At 51.5% G+C, this 26,379-nt stretch overlaps 3 protein-coding genes across 14 annotated transcripts in view; 1 reads left to right on the top strand and 2 right to left on the bottom strand.

Moving 5' to 3' along the window:
* The window catches only part of AK8 (adenylate kinase 8), a 154,355-nt gene extending 146,747 nt beyond the window's left edge, over positions 1 to 7,608 (bottom strand). The window contains exons 1-2 of one of the 2 annotated variants that reach the window (XM_030818090.1): positions 6,965 to 7,608; positions 3,596 to 3,680 (exon numbers count right to left, since the gene is read on the bottom strand). In XM_030818090.1, coding sequence (XP_030673950.1) covers positions 3,596 to 3,680; positions 6,965 to 7,048 — 169 coding nt within the window. In that variant the 5' untranslated portion in view covers positions 7,049 to 7,608. Of the gene's footprint in view, positions 1 to 3,595; positions 3,681 to 6,964 lie in introns of those variants that run through there. The other variant, XM_030818091.1, reaches the window with a different exon arrangement.
* SPACA9 (sperm acrosome associated 9) lies at positions 7,113 to 19,259 on the top strand. Of its 6 annotated transcripts, none has more exons than XM_012509141.2 (5): positions 7,113 to 7,229; positions 14,101 to 14,281; positions 16,622 to 16,824; positions 17,543 to 17,690; positions 19,188 to 19,259. In XM_012509141.2, the coding sequence occupies exons 2-5, from the start codon at positions 14,138 to 14,140 to the stop codon at positions 19,197 to 19,199; spliced, it is 507 nt and encodes a 168-aa protein (XP_012364595.1). In that variant the 5' UTR covers positions 7,113 to 7,229; positions 14,101 to 14,137; the 3' UTR covers positions 19,200 to 19,259. The 6 variants fall into 6 exon arrangements, with proteins under 6 accessions (XP_012364595.1, XP_012364591.1, XP_030673952.1 ...); XM_003276792.4 differs by lacking the exon at positions 7,113 to 7,229 and adding an exon at positions 7,692 to 7,810; XM_030818093.1 differs by lacking the exon at positions 7,113 to 7,229 and adding an exon at positions 7,692 to 7,810 and having other exon boundaries at positions 17,543 to 17,678; positions 19,188 to 19,258.
* A 1,323-nt stretch (positions 19,260 to 20,582) lies between these two features.
* Positions 20,583 to 26,379, bottom strand: part of TSC1 (TSC complex subunit 1) — a 53,663-nt gene continuing 47,866 nt past the window's right edge. For 5 of the 6 annotated variants that reach the window (XM_030818094.1, XM_012509136.2, XM_030818097.1 and 2 more), the window contains one exon: positions 20,583 to 25,991. In XM_030818094.1, coding sequence (XP_030673954.1) covers positions 25,472 to 25,991 — 520 coding nt within the window. In that variant the 3' untranslated portion in view covers positions 20,583 to 25,471. The remainder of the gene's footprint in view (positions 25,992 to 26,379) is intronic. The other variant, XM_003276789.3, reaches the window with a different exon arrangement.

Below are 26,379 nucleotides of genomic sequence, written 5' to 3' on the forward strand. Positions count from 1 at the left end.
CTGGGGCCCAGTGACTTGACTCCCTGAGAGCATCTGGGCAAAAAGCTGGACTCAGCTGTTCAGGAGGACAGACTCCCAGCCGGAGGCTGGCCCCCAGCTAGAGACAGCACGAGGCAGGTCTGGATCCTAAGCCTCTGCTCGAGAACAATGGAGAAGGTAGAGTGCAGAGAAAGGAGCAAGGGCTCCATGGAGGGAGCTTCGGGAAAGCCCCAGACCTTCGGATGAAGGGAAAGGGGCGCTAAGGAAGGTGGGAGGAGGATACAAAGGGAGGGAGGTGGCAGCGGAGGTGGCTCTCCAGTCAACATCAACTACACTCCATCCAAACCAGAAAGATGATGTTTAAACTTTAAAATTCTGATGAAGTGGATAGTTTGACATTGAAAATTAAAGCTGCACACAGAGGAGCAAGATCAAAACATAAAGAGATGATTGAATCTGCCTCAAATTTCTTGAAATTCAAGGTTCTTGAGTTTCTAGGCTGGGGAACTAGGTAAGCCTTGAAGTAGCGGTTTAAGAACACAGAGGGCCGGGCACAGTGGTCCATGCCTGTAATCTCAGTGCTTTGGGAGGCCAAGGCAAGGGGATCACTTGAGCCTAGGAGCAGGGACCAGCCTGGGCAACATAGTGAAACCCCATCTCTACAAAAAATTTTTAAAAATTAGCCAGGCGCAGTAGCGTGCACCTGTAGTCCCAACTACTCAGGAGGCTGAGCCAGGAGGATCACTTGAGGCTAGGAGGTCAAGGCTGTAGTGGGCTGTAATCTCCCCACTGTACTCCAGCCTGAGCAACAGAGACCCTGTCTCTAAAAAGAAAAATAAGAGGGAGAAAAGAAAAAAAGAGAAGAACATGGGGCATGCAGGATTTTCAAACTAACAGTAGAAAATGTCAGTGCAACCTAATTTATGAGAGTTTAAGTGGTTACATTATTATCAAGCACATTTTCTTTTAGATAGAGTCTTACTATGTTGCTCAAGCTGGAATGCAGTGGGTATTCAAGATGCAGTCGTGGCACCATGGTCTCTAACTCCTGGCCTCAAGCAATCCTCCTGTCTCAGCCTCCCAGGTAGCTGGAGCTATAGGTGCACCACCACACCCAGCTTTCAAGCACATTTTTTTTTTTTTAAAGATAGGGTCTCACTCTGTTGCCCGGGCTGGAGTGCAGTGGTGCAATCTCAGCTCACTGCAACCTCCACCCCCTGGGTTCAAGCGATTCTCCTGCCTCAGCCTCCTGAGTAGCTGGGATTACAGGTGTGTGCCGCCAAGCCTGGTTAATTTTCGCATTTTTGTTTTGTTTTGTTTTTGAGACAGAGTCTTGCTCTGTCGCCCAGGCTGGAGTGCAGTGGCGTGATCTCTGCTCACTGCAAGCTCCGCCTCCTGGGTTCACGCCATTCTCCCACCTCAGCCTCCCCAGTAGCTGGGACTACAGGCGCCCGCCACCACACCCAGCTAATTTTTTTTTGTTATTTTTAGTAGAGATGGGATTTCATCATGTTAGCCAGGATGGTCTCGATCTCCTGACCTCATGATCTGCCCGCCTCGGCCTCCCAAAGTGCTGGGATTACAGGCGTGAGAAACTGCACCCAGCCAATTTTTGTATTTTTAGTAGAGATGGGGTTTTGCCATGTTGGCCAGGCTGGCAAGCACAATTTTTAATTTAGAAAAATCTATTAAGCTTTTTACTAGTGGAAACTCGACATCATATTCCTGGAAGCTGCTATCCACGGTGCATCAGGGATTTCCCATTCCTTCAGCCACCACTGACCAGACCAGAGTTTCACAGCTTCCATCTGGGTTAACCAAACACGTCCATTTCACAAACGAGGAAAGTGAGGCCAAAGAGAGCCACGATCTCTCACATCTCTACATTTTGAGACGAGTGAGCTGCAGGGTCCCTGACAGTGGGGAGGGAGGGAGGTGGGGGAGTGGTAGGACAGAGGACTGTGCTGCACCGCACTTTCCACTCGCTCTTGGTTGACTTTTAGACTTACTTTGTTTTTACTTTACTTTTACTTTAGCTTTTACTTGGCTCTTATTTCACTTTTACTTTGTGTTTCCTTTTGCTTTGCTTTCCCTTTGCTGTCCATGCTTTCTCTGGTGGCGGTGTGAGATAGCCGTGTGGGGGCAGAGATGCTCTCCGCAGCCCTGGAATAACAGAGCTCAGCAGCACTCGAGCTCCCAGCACCCACTCCGCCTCAGGGAAGGGGCAGGGGGAACACAGGAACTTCTTCCTCTGGCAAATGGAGTCAGTGAGGCCTGGGGGCGAGCCTAGGTCTGCAGCAGTAAGGCCCACTCAGGAGCGCACGGTAGGCTTAACACCCACCCTAAGAGCAGGTGAATCTGGGGAGACAGAACCTCCCACCTGTGCCATGTAATAAACAGCCAACCAGAGACAGGAGGTCTCTAAGAGTCGCTGCAGGGCAGAGTAAACTGCACCAGGAAGGTGGGGTTGGGGAGAACGCAAATTGGACACAGCGGGGGGGTCCTAAAGCCACCCCAGCACCGCACCACCGCCGCCTGGGCATATAGGATGCTCAGTCAACATCTGTTGAACAAGGGAATGTCCAGTGAATCAGCCATTTGCACCTAACCAGAGGCTCAGAAAAGAGCCTTTTTGTTGGCCCTTTGTGGGGTATCTCTCTGCACCTGCCTGCCTAGGTCCATGCAATGGCATCGGGACCCAAGATTCCCTTACTCTGCTGCTCCACAGCCAGGCCTGGATGTGTCAGGACCTGCATGCAGGGCACGAGGAAAAGGCTTGGAACCTCCTCTCTTTCTTTTTTTTAACTACCTAGTGTCATTTCTCACCTTGGGCCTTCTGAACCTCCACACAGGGCATCTCTGGCCTCTGTCCTCAGCTGTACCAAGCGCTAATTTCACTGGTGCACTGGTAGCTCCTTCAAAGCAGCTAATGCTCCAATGAAAGAAACATAAAAGCTCCAAGACACGGGTCCTCCCCAACAGCTCACAAGGGACAGGACTGATCCTCCACTTGGCAAATGGACCACGGAGTGGAGTGAGGGGCCTTCCTTGAGTGAGCGCTTCCCTCCTCCCCAGTTCTGTGCTCCAGCCTCGGGTCAGGCTGTTCTGCACCGGCCAACTGCAAAGGTTTGGGGGGCTCAGAAACTCATTAACAGGCTCTGATAATGAGACCGTTGGAAAAGCCCAAGTGTTTGCCTGTCTAGGTAGACCAGAAACCAAACTTACACCTGACAAGTGGAGTGATCAGAGAGCTGAAACCCAACAGGCGACATCAGCTAGGGCAGGCGAAAGCATTAATAATTGATTCCATGGGTCATTCTGGGGTTTTCATTTTAATAACTTGGCAAGAGAATTTTTATAAGTTGTGCTCCAAAAGAAATCAAGGCATTTTTCAATGAACCACCACCTCAAGTTGACGAAACCCCTCCCTTCTGACCTCCCTTCAGACATAGGTAGGACAGAATGGTGCTCAGCTATTCTCGGGGTGGGGCAGGGTCCCTGGAGAGGAGGAGAAGGAGGAGGAGGAGGAGGAGGCGGCAGAGGAGTCAGGGGAGAAGGGGAAGGAGGAGGAGGGGAGGGGAAGACGGGGAGGGGAAGAGCCCCAGCCAGTGCTCACCGTTGTCGTTGTCTCTATGCAAGTGCTGGATCATGAAGGGGATGGGATCCTCGGGCTGGTGGATCAGGAGTTGCTCCAGCATGTTCTGTGGGTGCAGGGCAGACACCCAGGTGGTTAATACCTGCAGGGGCACCTGGTCACCATAGATACCAGCTATGGGGCCTGCTCTCTCCACTGCACCCCACCAAACATGCCTTCAACCTGGGACTCAGCCACCGCCCCAGTTGGCATCTGTTTGGGTCCCCATGGGCAGAGGCATGAGGGGGGTCACGTGGTGCTGCTGCAGAGGCACCTATGGGGAGGCAGAAGTGGAGGAGTCTTGCCCCTGATTCAGAGCAGGCAGTCCAGGGCTCTCTCCCCTGGGGCCCTTTGAGCTTCCCAGACGATCCTTCTCCAAGTTCTCAAGCATCACCATTCCCCTCAGAGCCTTAGCAGATGCTGTTCCCTTGGAAGCTTCTTCCTTGTCCTCATCCTGGCTAACTTCTGCTCAGTCTCAGATCTCAATGGGAATATACCTTCTTGAGTACGTGCACTATGTAAATATGTCAGATGCTCCTGCACCTGCCTGCGGGCATCGCCCTGTTCCATGCCTCACCCTGTCCCTACTCACCAGGCCACCATCCCCCCAGCAGGCCGTGGGTTCTGTGGGCCTCTTTGTCTGCCTAGAGCCCTTGGTGCCCCAATGCCTAGCAGTCATAGCAGATGCCCAGCGCAGATGTTTGCTGGGGAACACGACCATCACCACTAACTGTGTCTCTCCAGAATGGAACAGAATGTAATCAGCCAGATTTCTAAACAGTCCTGGGATATTCTGGCCATTTCATCCAATCAGGCAAGCATATCAAGAGAAAGCAGCTTCTGGGGTTGCAGAACTCTAGGCAGAGAAATGAGGAAGAGCTCATAGCAGCTGTGCTGCTACAATAAGGGGCATCCTTGAGCCCCAGAGACAAGGAGGGAGGGGCTGTAGCCCTCTTGGAGTGAAGGGAGTGTGGGGCAGGAAAAAGAGCACGGAGCCGTGAGAAGTCTTGGTTCCAGCCCCACTGTATCTCATCAGTAAGTCCCTTCCCTTCTCTGGGCCTGAGCTTCTCCACCTGTTCAGTAGCACAGCTGGAGTGAATTCATGTTTGTATATCACTGGTGCAATGGAATGAGATGATTTTAGATGGTTCACACATAAATATTTTACATTTCATGTTTAAATCATTGTGTATTTAATGTGTATTGGAAAAATAAGTACATCAAATCAATAATTTCAAGGATATCACTTAGGACGAGGCAAAAGCAGCTATTTACTTTTTTAAAAGGTGAGTTGATTTAAACAAGTGATTAGTTTAAATGGAGGTGCAGTAGTGGTTATGCAAATCTGTACATGTGATACAACTGCACAGAACTGTTTGCACAACAAAAACATCAATGCAGGTAAAAATGGAGGAAATCCAAACAAGGCCTACAGTCCAGGTAATCCTATCGTACCAGTGCCAGTTTCCTGGTTTTGACAATGTGCTACAGTTATGTTAAATGTTGTCACGGGGGCAATGGGGGAGGGGAGACCAGAAATCCATACTATTTTTTAACTTCCTGTGAATTTAAAATTATTTTAAAATCAAAAGTATAAAAAATGGAAATGGTCAAAACCATGGAAGGAATACACAGATGACTAAGGACTGGAAATACTGGACTGAAAGCTTTCTTGTTGGGAGGCTGAGGCAGAAGGACTGTTTTGAGCCCAGGAGTTCAAGACCATCCGGGCAACATAGCAAGACCTCGTCTCTACTAAAATTAAAAAAAAAAAGATTAGTCAGGTATGGTGGCCTGCACCTGTAGTCTCAGCTACTCTGGAGGGACTAAGGCAGAAGGATTGCTGCAGCCCAGGAGTTTAAGGCTGCAGTAAGCCATAATTGTATCACTGCACTCCAGCCTGGGCAACAGTGCAAGACCCTGTTTCAAAATCAATAAAAGCTTTCCTGGGCAATTCCTCCAACAATCACTATGGAAAACACACCAGGTTCTCTAGAGCAGACAACAGGGCTCCAGATGCTCCCCCACCCTGCCCTGACCTGCTGACTTTTTTTTGTTTTTTGTTTTTTGTTTTCCGAGACGGAGTCTAGCACTGTCGCCCAGGCTAGAGTGCAGTGGCCCGATCTCGGCTCACTGCAAGCTCCGCCTCCCGGGTTCACGCCATTCTCCTGCCTCAGCCTCCTGAGTAGCTGGGACTACAGGCGCCCGCCACCACGCCCGGCTAATTTTTTTTGTATTTTTAGTAGAGACGGGGTTTCACCGTGTTAGCCAGGATGGTCTCGATCTCCTGACCTCGTGATCCGCCCGCCTCGGCCTCCCAAAGTGCTGGGATTACAGGCGTGAGCCACCGCGCCCGGCCGACCTGCTGACTTCTAACCCAGCTAGATATTTTATTTGTGATTGGCCACTCAAGCAGTTTTAGGAATCTCTTGCTGTCCCTCTATCAATTAACACTTTCCGAGGGAAATGCGTTTGATGGAGGTGCAGATACGGGTTTCTTTGGGCTCAGCTGTCTAGTGTGCAGGGCAGAACCTCAAATGACCACAGACACCACTATGCCCTCCATGCCATGCCCCTGGGGATGGGGTGTACCCTGGGAAGCAGACAAATGTTCTAGAAACTGAGCTCCAGCTTCTCTTTGCCTCCCAGAACCTTTGAGTGGCTGAGAGTTCTTCCCCCCCCAGCTACTGAAAGCCTTGACCTCCACCAAGTGCAGAAGGGAAAACTGGGGCCCCAGCGGGGGCGGGGCCCCGCCCAAAGTCACACGGTGAGCTAGGGGCCCAGTGAGGCCTGGAGCCAGGATGAGAGCTTCAGAGCTGCCGGGGACGTCTGGCCCTGAGGAGGAGGGAGCAGGGTGGGAGATGCTGCTGTCCCGGAGGCGGCCCTCTCCGAGGATGGAGATGTCAGCTTGAACTCGGACAATGCCCACCTCAGAAACCTGGGCCGAGAGGCTCCCCACAAATTCGAGAGATGGGAATTGTCAGCGCCGGGAAAGCCCCCGGGAGACCACCCCTTGCAACCTGGCATTTCACAGGTGGGGAAACCGAGAAAAGGAAAGGACTGGTTCCAGACCATAAGGCCCGCTGGCGGCACAGCCAGGACCAAATCCAGGCTCTAGTGGCCCCCTTCCTCCCTCTGGGTCGCCTGAGGCAAACCCGGGCAGGGCCAGGGGCATCCCCAGCTCGAGGCCCCCTCGGGGTCACGGCGACACACGAATCGGACACCCAGAGTCGGGCTGCTTCGTGGGCGCACGACTCGGCCCCAGAGACGGGTTCCGGCCGCGCACCCGACGTCGCAGTGGAGGCTCCCGAGCCGCCGCCAGAGTCGCGACAGGCAGGGGTGTCCGGTCACCTGCATCAACTCGAAGATGTGGTTCTCCTCCCCGTACTGGGGCATCTCGGGGGGGATACGGTGCGGGGCGGTAGTCGCGTCCATGTAGCCGTCGCGGCGCGCCGCTCCCTAGTAACCGCGTCGCTAGGGCCGCTGCGCCGTGTGCGTCATCAGCACGCGCCGCGGCCCCGCCCTGCAGCTCCGCTCTGGGCCCAGATCCCCGAACCTTGGTCGCGCGGGTCGCCCCCTGCCCCGACCTCCCCTGCTGACGCGCTCTGCGGCTCGGGCAAGTTCTTTCCCAACCCCGGCCTCGCTTCTCTCACTTGCGCATCTTAGCGGGGGACACCCTCAGGTGGCTTCCAGCTGGACCTCCTGGTATCCGAGACCCCTGACGAAACCCAGAATGGGCAAGTCGGCCCTCCGAGGGGACGGGAGGCGGACCCTGCTTCTGGTGTTGTCAGTGCTCCCCAGCCCTGCTCCCTGTGCCTCAGTTTCCCCATGTTTAAAATAGAGAAGCCGGAATAAATGTGGGGGAGGGTGTTTGAAGAGGGAGGGGCGTCTATGAGATGGGCCGGAGGTTCGAGGATCGGGTGGAACTCCCCAGCCCAACTCCTAGCGTCGAGCCCCGATAGACCCCCTCCTCCGGCTCCCCGGCTCTGGCCAAGCCGCCAGGTGATCCGATTGCCATGGCACCGGCGGTAACAATCAGGCCCGCGGCCCCGCCCCTTCTCGCCCGACCTCCCCACCCACCCTCGCCTCCCAAGTCCTGGGATGGGCCTCCCCCACCCTCCGGGGCACCGACACTCACGGAGTCACTCCAGCTTCTGGGTGCTCCGTGGAGCGAAGAGCGCTCTAGGACAAGCAAGGGTAAACAGGGATGAGTGTGGGTGGGCCCACTCGGACCCCACCCCGGCCTCTGGGTCAGAAACTGGAAGCTGGGGTGGAGGATGGAAAGATGGAGGGGTCCGAAGGATGGAGGGGCCTGCACAGCTGTCTCGGGGTGGGGGCGAGAGGAAGGTTCTTGCTGGAGACGGAGCTTTTTGAGTCGTGTGAATTCCCAGTGGTACGGGTCAGCATGGTATTTTATTAGTCGCAACACTGAATTGGGAGCTCTAGCTCTTGTCTGTTGCCATTAATAGTAGGAGCTATAAGAGTTTGTTGAACTTTTAACTTTGTGCTCTCGGCAAAACTCTGTTGTCTCTGTACCTTATGGAGAGGGAGAATGGCACAGTCAATGCAGACAGCCCCAGATTCAAGTCCTGGCTCCAGTTCTTACTGTGTGAGCTTGGCAAACTCTCTACTTGCTCCGTGCCTCACTTTCCTCCCCTGTGAAGAGGGAACTGCTGAAGGATTTCAGGAGCTACTGTATTGGAAAGTAACTGGCATGCAGTAAGTACACAATATGTGGGGCTACTATTAGTAGTAGTATCTCATTTAATTGTTGAACAACCCTGTGAAATAGCACCTTCATTCCCATTTTACAGATGAGAAGTTGGAGGATTAGAACAATGAGGAGTGGTTGGCTGGGTAACTTTGGGTGAGTCACTTCCCCTTTCTGGGCTTCTTTCCTCATCAGTTGTTGATCATACAACCTTAGAACCAGAAGGCCTCTTGAAGAAGAGGCTAATCCAAACTCTGTCATTTGACAGATGGATAAACTGAGGCCCAGAAAAGGGAGAAATCTTGGCTAGGGCCACTGGTTAAATCGGGCAGAGCCAGGGCATGAACTCTGCATCCAGGCTCCAGCTAAAGCCCTTTGCTACCAGCCACCAGCCCAGAGACATGCCCTCCCAATGTAAAAGCCAGCACTGTTGCCTCTTCCCCTCCAAACCGCTTCCTCAAAGTGTGTACACCTTGGTAGGCTTGTCAAACCCAACTGTAAAGATAGCTGGGGAAGAAAAGGAAGCTGCCTCCCCCTGAGCAAAGAACACAACAGCCATGCCTGCCATTTGCACTAGAGAGGTTTGGTTTGCTTCCTGGACATTTCTGAAATGACTTGCCTTTCTCCTCATTTATTTTAAGCCCTAGGCGCTTTTCCTACCATGATTCAATCTTCTTTAGCAGCCTGGAAAAATACAAATCAATTAAAGCCTAAAACCTATGGGTAATCATTTTTTTCCTCCCTCCTTCCCCAGATCGAGAAGTGCCCATCCCCTGTGCCTTTCATCCACACTAATTTGGCTGCAGTGGCTCTCGTTCAAGGGACGGTCACTTCGGATAGCTTATTACAGCTCCTCTCATGACATTCCTGGCGTGCATGTCACAAGTTGCTAGGATCAAGAACGGAGTCAGTTTTGCTCTCAGCGGTTCTTGGGGCCACCAGCCAAGGTAGTGCTGTATCCCTGGAGAACTTGACAGCCCCAGGAAGCCCCAAGAGGGTGACAGGGAGCTGGGCACACAAAGGGCAGCCCCCTGAATGTTTAGTTCTCCTTGCTTTGGGTCAAGGAAAAGGGGAAGTCTAGTGGTCATGGAAGTGAGGCCTAGGGCTAGGGCTCTAGCCAGTGGCTGAACCCTAGAGAGGTCAGCAGCTCTTCAGGCCCTTTGCATTCCCTATCCTCACCTCCACAGTCAATCTGATGCCTGGTGTGTTTGTCTCTAAGTACAACCAAGGAGAAGGGGAGGAGGAAGGAGGGAGGGAGGAGGAAGGAGGGAGGGAGGAGGAAGGAGGGAGGGAGGAGGAAGGGAGGGATCCAAGTTAAGAGCCCAGACTTTATAAAGCCAGGCAGAGCTGAGCAAGAAGTCCTGACATGCCCATTCCTTATCTAGCCTCTGCTTCCTAATCTATCTTGTGAGGATAACCATGGTACCTGGCTCTAGGGCCGTGGTGAGGACTTGAGCTAACGCATGTCCTAGAGCCCCATCACGTGACCCGCGCTGTTCTTAGGAGGACTGGAGTGAGCCACCCTTCTTCAGGCCAGGATCTCCTTGAGGGCTGGAGCACAGCTCCAGCTGTCTGGGCACCGTACCCACCTTCCTCCTGCAAATGCCCGTCCTGCAGATGGTGGCCCTTCGTTCTCCAGGTTCCCACCTGCCTCCCTGCTTTATTTCCTCCTCATCTAAAATGCTGTTCATTCCACTCTTCCACATGGTCTGCCTTCCCCTGTGAAAGATGAGCTCCTCCAGGGCAGGGAGTGTTGTTGGACACCCCAGCATGTGAGTCACTGGCGTGGCACACAGTATGAACGCACAAGTGAATGAATGCATCAGGTGCTTTTCACCCCCTTGGCTTAGAAGCCTTCTGCTGTTCTTTCAAATGCTTCACCTGACACTGGGGTCCCTCAGCCTGACCCTGTCCACTGTCCTTTTCTGCACTTGCTTACAACAGTCTCACGTCCCCACACACCGACCTCTCGCCCAGGGTCCCACCCCCACTGCACGCCTGCCTCACCTCTCCACAGCCTCCTTCTTCTCAAGTCCGGGTTCAAACATCCCCTCCTCCAAGAGGTCAAGCCCTTAGCAGCTCCTCCTTCTTTTGAGGTACACACCATGCCTGTGATGGTGTCCCCTGCCATTGCACACACACATGCTTCAGCCACAGTAGCATTGATGATTCTGGTGATGGCACCACCACATTCCGGGCCCCACGTTCTCATGTCAGCTCACCCCAGGCTGGGAGGCTGCTGCACACTGAGGCTTAGGGAGGATGGGCAGCTTGCCCAAGGTCAGCAGGAAGAGGTGGAACCAGGATTTGAATCCAGGCCTCTATGACTCCGGGGTTCCAGCTCCTTTCATGACATTCCTGGTGTGCATGTCACAAGTTGCTAGGATCAAGAACAGAGTCAGTTCCTCTCAACCACTACCAACCACAGCTCCCACCATGGTGAGGGAAAAGCCAGGCCAAAAGGGCACCGCCCCTTCTCCCTGGAACTCCACGTATGTGCTCTCTCTCACTTTTCTGGAGTTTCACCTTTGAGTCATTTGTAAGCCCTGGGCCAAGATTAGGGCAAGGCAAGTGATGCACCCTCAGCACAAAACTTAAGGGAATGCCAACAATTCAATCATTGAGGTGGACGTTTTTCACGTTTTAATGCAATATATTTTAAAAATCAAAAATAATGCCTAAAATCCATTTAGAATAACATGTCAAAAATTTAAGTAAAGGTAGGCTCAGTGTTACTGATTTCTCCTTTTGCCTCAGGCTTCAGTATGGCAAGGTGCAGCAGTCTTTTTTTTTTTTTTTTTTGAGATGGAGTCTCGCCCTGTCGCCCAGGCTGGAGTGCAGTGGCACGATCTTGGCTCACTGCCAGCTCCGCCTCCCGGGTTCACACCATCCTCCTGCCTCAGCCTCCCGAGTAACTGGGATTACAGGCACCTGCCACCACGCCCGGCTAATTTTTTGTATTTTTAGTAGAGACAAGGTTTCACCGTGTTGGCCAGGATGGTCCCGATCTCCTCGGCCAGCAATCTTTTCTTTACAAATTCTGATGTTGCTAGCTCATGCTCCTAGTCCCAGCACATTGGGAGGCTGAGGTGGGAAGATTGCTGGAGCCCAGGAGTTCGAGACCAGCCTGAGCAACATAGGGAGACCCCATCTCTACAAAAAAAAAAAAAGAAAAAAAGAAAAAAAGTAGTCAGGCATGGTGGCACGTACCTGAGGTCCCAGCTACTCAAGAGGCTGAGGCGGGAGGATCACTTGAGCCCAGGAGGTCAAGATTGCAGTGAGTTGTGATCACACCACCACACTCCAGCCTGGATGAAAGAGCAAGACCCATTCTTTAAAAAATGTTTTTGGGGCTGGGTACAGTGGCTCATGCCTATCATCCCAGCACTTTCGGGGGCTGAGAAAGGGAGATCACTTGAGGCCAGGAGTTCAAGACCAGCCTAGCTGACGTGCTGAAATTCCATGTCTACTAAAAATACAAAAAATAGCCAGGTGTAGTGGCACACACCTGTAATCCCAGCTCCTCAAGATGCTTTTTTTTTTTTTTTTTTTTTTTTGAGACAGGGTCTCAGTGTGTCACCCAGGTTGGAGTGCAGTACTGTGATCATGGCTCACTGCAGCCTTGACCTCCTGGGTTCAAGCGATCCTCCTGCCTCAGCCTCCCAAAGTGCTGGGATTATAGGCGTGAGCCACTGTGCCTGGCCTATTTTCATCTTGATTGCCGTTTTTTGGCGCCTCCTTAAGTTTTGCATGGGGGCAAGTGCCTCCCTCACCTCACCCTAGTTGGTCCTGGGTGAGCCGGACACATGGGAAGTGCAACAGGAAACCACTGTGCGTGAGTCAGCACGTCTGCTCCATGTGGTGGAGACCAGCCAAGGATATGGCAGGTGTCAATAAACCATGGACCCCCATCTCATTCCGCACCTTCAGCTCTCCTTTCCATAGGAGGTTGAGCTGGAAAGAGGCCCCTGCCCTGCCTGCCCTGGCCCAGGCCCACCCCCAGGGGAGCTGCAACTGTCCCTGTGTCTGCTGACAGTCACAGCGCTGTGGCTCTGCTACTGAGGCATACTCTCTTGTCTTTCCAGGAGACCCACTCAGTGGCTCTTAAGGTGGCTCCTCTAAGGCAGGCTTGCTGGCTTTTGGCTCCAGGGATAGAGGCTCCATAGCTGGGCTCTTCCCCAGCCTCCTCCAAGTTCTGTAATTTACCACACCCATCATCTCTCGGAGGCCATCTCCTGGTCTATTCTTGTGTTTCCTTTCATTCCTCTGATGCCATCTCCTTTTGCATCAACTGGGATGCCCCCCCTACCCCGCCTCTTCTTTTTTTTTTTTTTTCGAGACAGGGTCTCACTGTGTCCCGCAGGCTGGAGTGCAGTACTGCAATCATGGCTCACTGCAGCCTTGACATCCTGGGTTCAAGCTGGACCCCCAGCTCCAGCCCTGCTCTGGACACAGCAGAAAGAAATATCTCCCGGCCCCGTCTTGTTCTCATTCCTATCCACCTGGGACCTGCTTGGAAGCTTGGAATGTGCCTTCCCTGCCCCAGTCCATGCTAAATGTTCTGGCCCCTTCCATCTCCAACATCTCCCTTGGACTGGACCTGACCTCAGCACAGCCTTCTCTGACCCCTGCTCATGTGGTGGCACGTTCGAGCCTGGCCTTTGTTCTGGAGGCAGTGGAGGGGCAGCTGAGTGTGGCAGCACTGACGATGCTGGTTAGACATAAGGAAGCCTAGGACCCAGGGTGTCTTGGGCACAAATTTGCTGTGACACCCTGGGCAAAACCTTTACCTCTGAGCCTCACTTTCCCCTTAGCAGCTCAAGGGAGTTGGTTTTCTGAGTCCCTTCCAGCTCTAACATGATAGAAATCTAGGGTCTGGAGCATTTTGCACGCACTCAGCGAAATCGTGATGTCATGGAGCACACACCCACAGACTTTTCTGCTCACAGGAGGATTGTAGATGCTCTATGGACCACCCAAATCACAGCAAGGACAGTCTGTGAGGCGCCAAGAGAGAGCCCTCCCCACAGCCTCCATGTTACTCATCATGGCATTCCAGCAATTAACAGGGGCAGAGAGCAGTCCACTAGCCACCAGCCGTGCCCTGAGAATTCGCAAACCTGAGACCAAGGCTCCTGCCCCCAGCCCAGAGCAGGCAGACTCACATCTTCTCAAACTAGACAGTCTAGTATTGATTCTTCTCCCCGCTTAATCCATGGGAAGGAATTCCCAGACTTTCCCACCAGTTGCAGAGCGGCAGATGCTTTAAAATAATTTGATCCAAACTGATAATCTCCTGGTTTTATATCCTGTGGCATATCCCTTGATCCCAAGTTTTGCTGACACCACAGCAAGGGATTGGAGGGTGTGTGTGTACACGCGTGCATGTGTGTGTGTATGCATGTGCCTGTATGTGTGTGTGCACATGCATGTGTGTGCGTGTGTGTGTACGTGCGTGTGTGTAGATACCCACATCTGGAGAAACAGAACCAGAGATACTCTGTCCACAGCTGAGGGAAGAAGTCACATTTCATGGCAAAGAATGTGTTCATGGAGGGTGAATTTCGAGGTCAGGCTCAGCTCCATCGTGGACAGCCTGGGGGTCTGGACAAGTGTGCAGCCTCCCAGGGCCTCGCTTTTTCTGTGGGGAGGCGCTCACAAGGCGATCCAGTGAGAGGGGCCGTGGGTATCCCTCTCCCCTGACAGTTCTTCCCTCTAGAGCTGGATCTGAGCATTGGGTCCCAGGACCTAATCACTATCCTCTTTCTTCCCACAGATTCCTCCTCTCCTGTAAATGACCACAGAGGAAGACAATGAATGAGGTGAAAGAATCCCTTCGCAGCATCGAGCAGAAGTACAAGCTCTTCCAGCAGCAGCAGCTCACCTTCACCGCCGCTCTGGAGCACTGCAGGGAGAACGCCCACGACAAGATCCGGCCCATCTCCAGCATCGGACAGGTGGGGCTCCTGACCCCCACCCCAGCCAAGGGGCAACAAGCCTAGTCCCCTCTCATGAAAGATGAAACCACTGGGGCCCAGAGAGGGGAAGGACGTTTGTGCCAGAATCAGGACCCAGACCCAGAACCTAAATAATGGAATGAGTCCTTCATTCGTTTCTCCCCCAAATATGTAAGTGAATAACAGCAGTTAAAAGAGGCGGGTTTAAGACTCAGCCAGCCGGCCGGGCGCGGTGGCTCACGCTTGTAATCCCAGCACTTTGGGAGGCCAAGGTGGGTGGATCACCTGAGGCCAGGAGTGGAGACCAGCCTGGCCAACATGGTGAAACCCCATCTTTACTAAAAATCCAAAAATTAGCCAGGTGTGGTGGTGCGCACCTGTAGTCCCAGTGACTCGGGAGGCTGAGGCATGAGAATCACATGAACTCTGAAGGCAGAAGCTGCAGTGAGCCAAGATCACGCCGCTGCACTCCAGCCTGGGTGACACAGCAAGACCCTCTCTCAAAAAAAAAAAAAAAAAAGTTACATGTACAGAAAAGGTGCACCCGTATAACCCTCACCCAGATTCACCAACTTGTGACATTTAGCCAATTTAGCCATATTTGCCCATGCAGGCAGCCCCTGAGCTATTGGAGAATAAACTTCCTCTTCTGTAAACCTGGACTTCAGGGGAAAAAAGAAAAGAAACTGCCTACATCCTTTTTAGTCCATCCTCTAGAAGCTTCCAAAGTCAACAAGTGTCCCTTCAATCTACATCAATGCATAAGGGAGTGGCCTTCTTGCCTTAGGTTCAGCCGAAGGCTCTTGGTAAAGAGTGGCCTTGTGTTCTGAGTTGCCTCTCACCCCTCCCCTTCCCTCCTGAACCAGAAGCTTCCCTGCACACCACCCCCCACCCCCGCAATGCTCTGTTGTAGTTACACCGCGGGGCAGGTTCCTCCTCCTCGACCCCCACAGGTGCCTTTGTGGGTGTGTGTGTGTGTGTGTCAAAAGCCTCTCCCCCTTACAAAGCTGCTTGTGCCTGGCAATCCTTGGGAAGGAACCACTTCAGACTGTTTGGAGAAACATCCCTTAGCAACAAAAAGACAAAAGGTTACAGCAAGAAAACCCTGATTTAGATGTAGACCTTTGTGGGTGCTGGAGGAGGTGATACCTGCATCTGTCATCAGATTGTGGAGAGTAGAACCATCTGACTATGAAATGGGTCTGTTCATCTGGCCTGGACCACAGCCTATTCCTCCCTAGCACAAGATCAGACCTCCCGCTCTGGCCCAACCTCAGATGCAGTCACTGGGTAACCCCATAAGCTCCACTTACTGGCCTGCCCCTCCTTCTCCACCTTGTGAACACAGTATGGCTGAAGCCCAAAGGATTCCAGTCCCTGCTGTTTCCTCCTCAGTATGGGTGGCCCATGCTGGCATTTCTCACAATGAACCCTCTGTAAGTGGGATGACAGACACTGTGGCATTAAGTCAGGGGGCAGCCCCCTTTTGCTTTAGGCAGCGGTTGGTTCAGGTGGCACAGGGACAGGTGAGGGGTAGGGCACGGAGCAACTGAGCCGGGGACAATATCCATCTAAGCCACTGGTGCCCTGGGTGGGTTACTTCACCTCTCCAAACCTCCAGTGCTCATGTCATGGTACTCATCTTTAAAATGAGAATTTAAAAAGGTACCTACTCAGTGTGTAGGGTTTAGATGAAGACAAGTGAGACCAGGCCTGTAAAGAATTTTGCATGGTGCCTGGAACACTTGATTTTATATCCATCTATCTATCTACCCATCCATCCATCCATTTAATTTAATTAATTATTATTATTTTTTTTTTTGAGATGGCGTCTTGCCCTGTTACCCAGGCTGGAGTGCAGTGGCATGATCTCGGCTCACTGCAGCCTCCGCCTGCCGGGTTCAAGTGGTTTTCCTGCCTCAGCGTCCTGAGTAGCTGGGATTACAGGCATGTGCTACCACACCTGGCTAATTTTTTTTTTTTTCCTAGTAGAGATGGGGTTTCACCATGTTGACCAGGCTGGTCTCCAACTTGTGACCTCAAGTGATCCCCGCCCACCTCAGCCTCCCAAAGTTCTGGGATTACACGTGTGAGCCACTGTGCCCAGCCAATCCATTAATTTCATATCATCTGTCTGTCTATCCATCCATCCAGCCAGCTATAGAGATACCACTACGTAGAGTGGTCTGTACCTTAAAATGCTTAAGCGTTACTTGCGTCTCCCCCATGAATCATGGAGGGTGGGAGGGAGTAGGGTGGTTACTTCTGGACATTTGCGCCATAAGCCAGCCACGACCCAGGTTGGCATGTCCCCAGCTCATGTGGCGGTGGCCTTTGCAGGTGCAGAGCTACATGGAACACTACTGCAACAACTCCACAGACCGGCGGATTCTGCTCATGTTCCTGGACATCTGTTCAGAGCTGAATAAGCTCTGCCAGCACTTTGAGGCCGTGCACTCTGGCACTCCAGTCACCAACAACCTCCTCGAGAAATGCAAAACCCTCGTTAGCCAAAGCAACGACTTAAGCGGCCTCAGAGCAAAGTAAGTCCCTCTGATGCTGCTCTTGAGGCCCCGTGTGTGCCTGTGGGGAGGCCTCTGTCCTGCTTCTTTCCTGTTGCCTGGATCATGTGGCTCCTATTAGACCACCCTGGGCAGGAAATCCCAGTCTCCACTCATTTACTGGAATGACTTGGATTCAACAAAACCTTTTCTTTACAACCATGGTAGACATGGCAGGACACCAAGTGTCTCACAGGTGTTAGCACCAGGCAGGTGGAGAAGGGGGTGTAGAGCCCAGAGCAGTTGCCCCCAGAAGCCCACAGAGATCCTAACTGATATGCAAAGAAGTGGACACCAGAGCCGCCTCCCAGGGGCGGCAGCACTGCCACTGAGGGCTCCTCATCCTGACAGCCCAGGAGCCCGCAGCACAGTGGGCCAGAGCCTGGGGAAGCTCTGTAGATACCAGGGTGAGAAGAGCCAGAAGGATGAGCCAACCAGTTCCTCACCCCAACCCAGGTTTCTACAGACCATGGGGCAGTGGTTTGCACCTCCTCTCCTTCACACCAGAATTACCTGGGGCTTGTGGCACCCCAGGCCTGGTCTGCCAGAATCTCTGGGGACAGAGCACCTCAGCATGCTGTGTGTCCAGTTCTAAAGCCTCCCCAGGTGACTCTGCTGTGCCTGAGGTCTGGCAGCTGCTTACCATGGCATGGCAAGTCCCGGGAGCATGGGCTCACCTGGCCCCCCTGCCGTCCTGCAGATACCCTCATGATGTGGTGAACCACCTCAGCTGTGACGAGGCCCGGAACCACTACGGAGGCGTGGTCAGCCTCATCCCCCTCGTCCTAGACTTAATGAAAGAATGGATCGCCCACTCCGAGAAGCTGCCACGCAAGGTGCTGCAGCACGTGAGTGAGCCCCAGGCGCGCCAGGAGAGCACCAGGGGAGCCACTCGTCCTGCCCAGGCCATAGGCACCCAGCCCGGGGCCACTAAACACAAGTATAGACAGCTCACAAAAGGCAGCCTCAACCCCAGGGGAGGTTCAAAACCGCCCTGGAGACCTCCTGGTGGGAAACTGTAACTCAGAGCCAGGAGCTCCGTTGGTGGAGAGCTTTGCTGTTTAATTTGGATTTTACTGGTTGGTCGTTTTTTCATTGGTACCCACTGTCCCTGCCACTTACTAACTCCAAGGGAATCAGCCAATATATTACTGAGACTTCCTGTCTCTCTTCTTGCTTTAACTTCTTTTTTTTTGAGACAGAGTCTTGCTCTGTTGCCCTGGCTGGAGTGCGGTGGCGCGATCTCGGCTCACTGCAACCTCCGCCTCCCAGGTTCACGCCATTCTCCCGCCTCAGCCTCCCAAGTAGCTGGGACTACAGGCGCCTGCCACCTTGCCTGGCTAATTTTTTGTATTTTTAGTAGAGACAGGGTTTCACCATGTTAGCCAGGATGGTCTCTATCTCCTGACCTCGTGATCTGCCCTCGTGATCAGCCTCCCAAAGTGCTGGGGTTACAGGCGTGAGCCACAGCGCCCAGCCCTCTGGCTTTAACTTCTAACGTTTCCACTTCTAAGCATCAGGCTCCGTGCTGGTGAAGAGGAAACCCACTTACAGGAGTTGCCCAAATAGGATGGCGTGGTAGAGGGTCCCAGGAGGGCACTGAACTGTCACCCAGGTCCTCTTTGAGCCACATCCGGCTCCAGTGCCAGGCCTGTCCCTGCTGCGGGCTGTAGTTTTGCAGAAAGCGATCAAGCTGGAGACCATCTGCTCCTTGCCCCACCACCAGCCCCAACTGTAGGCAAGGCACACGCTGTTTTCGAGCCAGGGATGCTGCCCTCCAGGATGGAGTGGGTGTGGACATGTGGAACACAGTGTGTTTATTTTTTTTTTTTTGAGATGGAGTTTCACTCTGTCTCCCAGGCTGGAGTGCAGTGGCACGATCTCGGCTCACTGCAACCTCCACCTCCAGGTTCAAGAGATTCTCCTGCCTCAGCCTCCTGAGTAGCTGGAATTACAGGCGCCCACCACCCCACCTGGCTAATTTTTATATATTTTTTTTAGTAGAGACGAGGCTTCACCATGTTGGCCAGGCTGGTCTTGGAATCCTGACCTCAACTGGTCCACCCGCCTCGGCCTCCCCAAGTGCTGGGATTACAGGTGTGAGCCACCGCACCCAGCCCCAACGCAGTGGTGTGTTTAGTTCTCCGGACCACAGCCAAAGGGGAATAAACTCACCTTTCCTTGGGAGAGGGAGACCATGACAGAAGCCAGAATTCTGATTTTGTGGCTCCTAAGGGCAGTGACCTGGTTTTCACAGCAGAGTTGAACCCCGAACATTGTAAAATGTGTCCCTGGCTTCTGAGCTTGCCCAAAGTAATGTCTGACTGTTGGTTTTCCCTTCACAGGGGACGACTTAGCTTCTGTATTGTTGCTTCCTCAGGGGGAGACAGTCAAGAATAAAAAGTATTCTACCACCTCTCTGCCTGATTTGGTTTCCTGGGATTTATCCCTGAAAGAAAACCTACATCTCCCCTAAGACATCAAAGGACACTGGGCAGTAGCCACACATGCAAAGCCTCAGCAGACAGCAGAGAGAGGCCACCCTAGGCAAGGGGGCGTGCCTGTCTCGAATTGGCTTCTAAGAGGCTCATGCCCAAGCTCCCGGGGAGCTAGCATTCAGATCTTCCTCCAAGGATGGGAAGTCTAGTCAGAGACCTAGTCAGAGAAGAAAACCTGAATTTTCCAGAGAAATTAAAAACTGCTGCCTCCCAGTCTTAGTCTCAAAGGAGTTGCTTCAACCATTAAAATGGGCAGAGCAGGGTGGGCGCAGTGGCTCACGCCCGCAATCCCAGCACTTTGGGAGGCCAAGGCGGGTGAATCACTTGAGGCCAGGAGTTCGACACCAGCCTGGCCAACATGGCGAAAACCCATCTCTACTAAAAATACAAAAAAACTAGCCGGATATGGTGGCAGGCGCCTGTAATTCCAGCTACTTGGGAGGCTGAGACAGGAGAATCACTTGAACCTGGGAGGCGGAGGTTGCAGTGAGTCGAGACCAGGCCACTGCACTCCAGCCTGGGTGACAGAGTGAGACTCTGTCTCAAATAAATAAAACAAATAAAAATAAAATGGGCAGAGCAATGCTGATTTCCAGACACAGCCAGGCAGAGGCAAGCAATTGAAAGCCACATCGCAAATGAAACTCATCCCTGGTCCTTATATGGAAGTCCCAGGCCAAGAGATCATAAGCCAGGGTAGATGTCAAAATTGTGTAAAGGCAGTTTCTGGCCTTCTTCTAAAGCCCGTGAAAGGCACGGAGAAGGAAGTGTTGGGAGCTGCACTGTCTCCTTGGCACACTCACATTAACACAACCAGCAAGGCTCAAGAGGGCAAGCTCTGGAGCACTCAAGTGTCAGTGTGGTGCCACCAAAACATGAGACACCCAACATGCCAGCACGGAGGAGCAACACACCCCTGCAGACAGTCTGGCTCTGGGAGTTTTTCTGTAGAAGGATTCAAGTCACCCCCTCCCACACTATGCCACTTGGCCACTCTTTGAGGAAGAGCATGAATTTGAGGCAGATACAGGTAGGATTTGTGGCTGTGCACCAGATAATTTGCCAGAATAAAAAGGGTCTTCTTAGAGACAAAAGCCCAAATCTATTATTTGTCAGGCTCCTCTTCCAGTCACCCAAGGTAGCCAGACCAGACCTGAAGGCTTTGTGTCTTTGGACCAGTCCCCTGCTTGACCTAGAAGGCTGCCAAGGCCAGTGTCAGCCACTCCATGTCTACACAGCAGAGTAGTGCAAAACAATAAATTTTTATTTGTTCACAGTTAAACACAAGCAACTGCCTTGACATTTTAGAACATTCTAAGGACAGCAAACCCTTTTGATTCCAATTCCCATTGACTAAGATTGTACCATTTTATCTTGCAGTTCATATTTATGGCATCTGATGTGGATTGTTGACATGCTTTTAGGATTGAGGCGGGAAAGTTTAGACCTTTTGACAAGAGCTGACTTTCTTCAATTTAACTAAAAGCAGTCCGTTAAAAAAAATCAGTTTCTTTTCACTGATGGGACCCCTTTAAACTGCAAGTTTGCCACACATGGTTCATCCATGATTGAGTTATAAAACTAGATTATGTCTTAGCAAAATCTGTTCCTCCATAATATATTTGTGGTCCATAGAAGTCTTCTGAAAAGTGATTACTGATTCTTCCTAGTGCAAAATGCATGGCTGCCTCTTTCATAAGCCAAAGTACTTGCTACACAGAGCAGCACCATACCCTCCTGTCCAAACACTGTAAGAGGTGGGGAAAGGGAGGGAAGGGTTGGTCTGGGGGTTCTCAGACTCTCAGGGTCTCCACTGAAAGGTCCATTCCAATGGTTAAACCAGCATACTTATCTCAGAGGATGGATAATGTGGCGCTGGGAAGCGGGGAGGAAGCTGGGAAGCCTTCATTAACTCATTTCATGACCAGAAGCCGTGCGCACAGGTGCTCGGCTCTTCCAGGCAGGCTTCCCTTGTAGCTACAGCTACTCTTCCCTCAGGCGAGCAGATACGGACTGCAGGACAGCATGGAAGAGACAGGAACACACTCCCCTGGGCACGTCGAAGAGTCCCGGACAGGCAAACAAGCCACACGGGACAAGGGTCACAGCAGCAGCCTAGGGGCCAGTCCTCGACCTAAACTTGTTCTTTCACCTACCGACAAAAGCTTAATCAAGTGCCATCAATGCCTTGGGATCTTTGCAGCAATCTGGGGGGCATGTGTCACAGAACTCTGGATGTAAACAGATACACAAACATCTTCAGACTGGATACGTTTTTCCAATACTTGTTGCAGGTCAGTTTTAAAGCATGTACCCTGGAGAATGAAGGTGCAGCAGATAGGTATACTGATTTGAGTCACTCCACGCAAGGCAGCTTCCTTCTCCAGGTGGGGCAGAGCCACCTGGGGGAACCACTCTCCAAGAGTATCCACAGGAGGCGGGCGGCACTCCATCTCACCAAGGTCCTGGCTGGGCCTTCGCTCTGCCCAAACCCTCCTCCAGCCTGTACAGGCCTCCTCCCACCTCTTAGTGCTTTCAGTGAGAAAAGGTGAGTCTCGTTATGCAGAACTTTTGTGTGCTCTTCAGTTCGTTCGTTCTTCAAGTGGTATGCTCTACTATTTGGTAGAAATTCACGTTGGCTTGTCACAGCACACTTCGGTTCTGCTGGCTACATGAAACACGTACCCAGTTTTCTATTCTTAACAGCGAGTCTGAGCCTCTGTGATCTCAGAGATCCTTTCATCCCCATGACCATTTTATACATCCTCCCCTGAACAACTGCTAGAGTTTTATCTTTCTCAACAAATACACCAGAAACTACGTGTGCTGTTGCAAATGGGGACGGCCCACGAGTCTGGAGTTTTGTTCCCTGCTGCCCTGCTTTTACCCAGTAATGTGCGACACGGTGGGTGAATTTTTCTAATTGTCCTGGGTTGTAACAGTTCACCTTCTCAGAACAGTTTGGACTGTTTCCCCGACCATGTCACATAAGCTTTGGCTCACAAAGTACCTCACCTCTCGCCTCTCCACTCATCAAGCTTAGTAAGAAGATTCCGCAGCTTAGTCCCAAAGGTCAGGCAGTTTTCTCTCCTGAGAAACTCTGTGGACACACCGAAAGAGGTCACTGTCTGCCCACCTGCCTTAGTAATGCTGGTCCTAAAACTCATCTCCAAGGACATCTTTCACAACTTCTCCATCTAAGAAATGACCTTGACCTTCCTACCTTTGGGGTTTTTTTTTTTTTTTTTTATATTCATGACCACGTGTTTCTTCCAATCCCATAATAACAATTTCTATAGACTTTATAGCAAAGCCTTGTCAACGGCTTTTTGAAAATCCATAAAAGTTCTATCAGATGCAGATCTGTGCGTTTATTCACCTGCAGGGACTCGGGAGCTCATCTGCTCTGCGTCTTCCTACCCCCCTCCCCGCTAAAACTGTAGTGCACCTTTTTAAAGGAATTCCATGCTGCACAGCAGCAGACTTCGGGCTCATCGGGGCCTGTGCTGACTCTGGTTAGTGTCAGGTGGGGATCCGAGTAGGTTATGCACATTGGCCAAACAGCTGAGACAGGTACGCTCACCCACAGTGATTTCTGGATGGAGGCCATCCAATCCCAATATTTATGAATACCAAGCTGCCTAATTGGTTTCAAGGTAGACTCTGCCCTTAACGCTTATTGTACTAATACCTTTGCCCAGGACTGAATTGCCTCTCCAGAGTCCTACTATCACCTTTCCATCCTTAAAACTACTCACTGCAGCATGGTCAAGTGACCTGTTGACTCTTGGCAGGTTTATCACATCCAAAACCAAACCAAACCTAACTACTGACTCTGGAGTTCTTTGCAACATGAAAGCCGACATTTTTAGGTTGGGCACCTTCAACATGACTCCAGGTCTCATTCTCCCAACCGTAGCTGAATAAAACCCACAGCCTCCTAGAACTCAAAGGCACCTGAGCTTGGAGCCACGTTTGTTATAAGGCTGAGTAAAGGGACACCTAGGCCGGATGGACGAGCTGAGGGCCCTGCGCAGACACGTCCATGAAGCTTCCAGCCTAGGCCTCTGTCCATGCTGCCTCCTTTCTTCCCTTTATTTTTACAACCTGTCTGTTTCTAAAGTGTTTTTTCTTTTGCACTTGGGCCTCTTTTCCTTTGCCAATTAAGGAAAAGGCTTTAAGTGCCTGGTATCTTGTTCTGTGGCACAGATCTCTTGGGCATGAGGAGATGGAAAGCACTTAAAACCAGTTTCAGGATTCACTGATGGGATTTCCTTCCCTTTCTAAATTTGTTCACGTTTTCCTTTTCTAAAACTGAACCAGGAAACTAGACTGTATTGGATTTTAAGCTTTCCTTTGGACAAAGCTGAATTAAATGTGTGGTGTCACTGATACTCCACATCTGACAACTCAGTACCAACTGCCAGCCTGTGCTAGGCTGAGTAGTTGGGACCACGTCCTGCCACAGGCTAGGAATCAGTCACACCCAGAAAGCCTGCCTGAACAGGTTTTCTGCTGGTATAGCTAGGGTGACATAGAGTCTCTAACTGTCTAGTCCCCTTTAGTTAGGGATGCTAGAATATTTATTACCATGCTAAAAAAAAAAAAAAGACTTTTATTCTTTCGTGCTCAAAGCCTCCATGTGCACTAAGATTTCGTACCATGACAGTTTTTTTACCTCTTTGACTGAATCCTTCTATTCTTTTTAATGAAAGAAGAGAAACAGGAAAGCCAAGTTCACTGGCTCCTTCCTACCAACTCTCCCCTGCCTCAGCTGGAACACCAGACCACAATTCTTAGGCTTCTAGCATTTCTTTCAGGAGCACTTGTTGAGTTTGGATTCTCTGCCACTGCCACTTTTCTGACTAGTGTCATCTCTCGTGAGCATGTGGGGCAGCCTAGTGGGTATACACAGCCAGCCTTTGCCAACATTCTCCCGGACTCTGTTTAGACTGCTCTGCCATTACTAACATGGAGAGTGTGATGACATCAGCTCCCTGGAGAGTCGGCCCCTGAAAGTTGGAATTGGTATGAAAAAGCTGCCCCCCTTCTGGTGGCCTAGAACCTGCTACAGTGAAGCAACCCTAACAGCCTGGGAAATGATGGTCACATACACTTTGCAGAAACTCTTTGGACCTTCAGAGCCTTTCTGCTGCAGTGTCACAAATAAGCTGACATGAACAAGAGGCGTGTGCACACAAAGGGAGGCCTGCAGACAGAAGGGTTTAACAAAAGGCCCAGCAAGCTGAGATGGCCTAAAGGTGCAGTTCCTCATGCTCAAGTGCTTCTCGGGTAACCTCTCCCAGTGACTGCTCCTTGCCTCCTATGGAGAACAGGTTTTACCACCTACACACCAGCCTGTGGTCACAATAGTACCAGCATTCAAGCAAACACCAAATAAATAAGAGGTAGTGGGGGAAGAAGAGAAAAGAGCTTTCCCAAAGGGTGTATGGTCTCCACAGTGCCAGCTCTAGATTTCTGAAACAGGCTTCTGTTTACACAGAACTTTCTAGGAAGCTTATCAGAACTGCCAAAAGAATGTAAGTGTGAATAAACCATTGTTTTCCTAGACCTGCTGCTTTAGATGCTGAACTTCAGAATCAAAAAAGCAGTGGAAAAGTCTCATGTAAAAGCTTTCATGTGAAGACAACCAGCTTTGCAGGCTGTGTCCTCCTGGAAGGGACAAAACCAGACTTGCCTGCAATGCAACAAACTACCTGGTCTAATTGAGAGCCAACCCAGTTATCTGAACTTCAGGAAAGCAGAAAGTGGTGTGTTAGGACTCAAAGATTAAATTTGGCCTCATATTGCACAGGTTCAAAGGACGCGACCATTTTGGGGGGAAAGGAAGAAAGTAAAGCTACTGAGGAACACCAACTGGCCCTTGGATTAGAACACACTGCGAGGTAAATGAGAGGGGGTTAGGGCGGGTGGAGGGGAAGGTCAAGAGGCATTTCAATGCCAGATCGAAAAACCGTTCTGCATTCAGTCAGCTGTCCAAAGGACCTCCGTCCCATTTCCACACATGAACTTGCACTCAGACCCTGGAAACAGGAAAGCTTTGAAACGTGCATTCACACCTCCTGTTCTGTGCCAACGATATGCAAGTTAACACTGATTGACCATCATCCTTAGCTGTGTTCGTGATGAGTCTCATTGTAGTCCATGATATGTAGCTGTCCAACACTGTCCGGGTTCGGGGGAGATGGGTGCGGGCCATCTAGGTTCAGGGGAATCTTGGCTTCCACACCCAAGTCTTTACCCAGTTCTGTCTTTAGGCTCTCAGAAAGGCTACTGGTCATGCCGTCCTCATCACACTGGCTCTCGCTCTTATTACGAAATAACTCTCGAGCCTTCATACCCAGGAAGCTTTTTGAACTGGGAAGTGAGCCCACAGTGGTGGGGATGCTGGCAGACGCTTCTCCCATAGTCGTCTCCCACCGACTGCTGAATGGGCCTGCCCTCTGGTGTGGGGGTTTCTCTGGGGTAGAAAGCTCGCTGCTGCTGCTGCTGCTGCCTCCACCTCCTCTGCTTCCACTACTGCCCCGGGTGCTGCTGGGCCTGGGGGTCTTGGTCTCACCATTGTGGCCAGATGCCTCTTCATTGTGCCCTACCATGGAATCTGAGCACCCGTCATTACAACAGTCAAGCCTATAAGAAAGCCGGGGAGGAAAAAAGGAGCTGGTGATTGCAGCGTCCACATTCGGAAGATGTGGAATTACACTGACACTCACTCACACTGACACTGAACTCCGCTAGCCCACTCTCTGTTTTATAATACTGGACTCAAGCAAGAGATCTCATCAAGAGAAACCTAAGTCACAACTAGGGATACTATTTGGCAATCTTACATGTGAACACTTCCTGTGGCCATATGGAGGGACTCAAGGCCAGGAAAACGAACATGAAGAGATCACTGGGCATTTTGAGGAAAGGAATGTCAGAGTGGGTCTCTGAAATGGAGTGAGCTGAGCGTTGCAGCCCTGTCTAATCAGCTATAACTGCTTTCCACACCATGTGACACAGTCCTTATGCTGGA

The sequence above is a fragment of the Nomascus leucogenys genome, chromosome 8 (assembly GCF_006542625.1).
Source record: "Nomascus leucogenys isolate Asia chromosome 8, Asia_NLE_v1, whole genome shotgun sequence".
Classification (NCBI taxonomy): Eukaryota; Metazoa; Chordata; class Mammalia; order Primates; family Hylobatidae; genus Nomascus; species Nomascus leucogenys.

Excerpts from the sequence above, each read along its gene's own strand:
- SPACA9 (XM_012509137.2), top strand. The coding sequence starts at position 14,138 with ATGAATGAGGTGAAAGAATCCCTTCGCAGCATCGAGCAGAAGTACAAG. Across the intron at positions 14,282-16,621 it reads CCATCTCCAGCATCGGACAG|GTGCAGAGCTACATGGAACA; the intron begins GTGGGGCTCCTG and ends TGGCCTTTGCAG. Across the intron at positions 16,825-17,542 it reads TTAAGCGGCCTCAGAGCAAA|ATACCCTCATGATGTGGTGA; the intron begins GTAAGTCCCTCT and ends GCCGTCCTGCAG.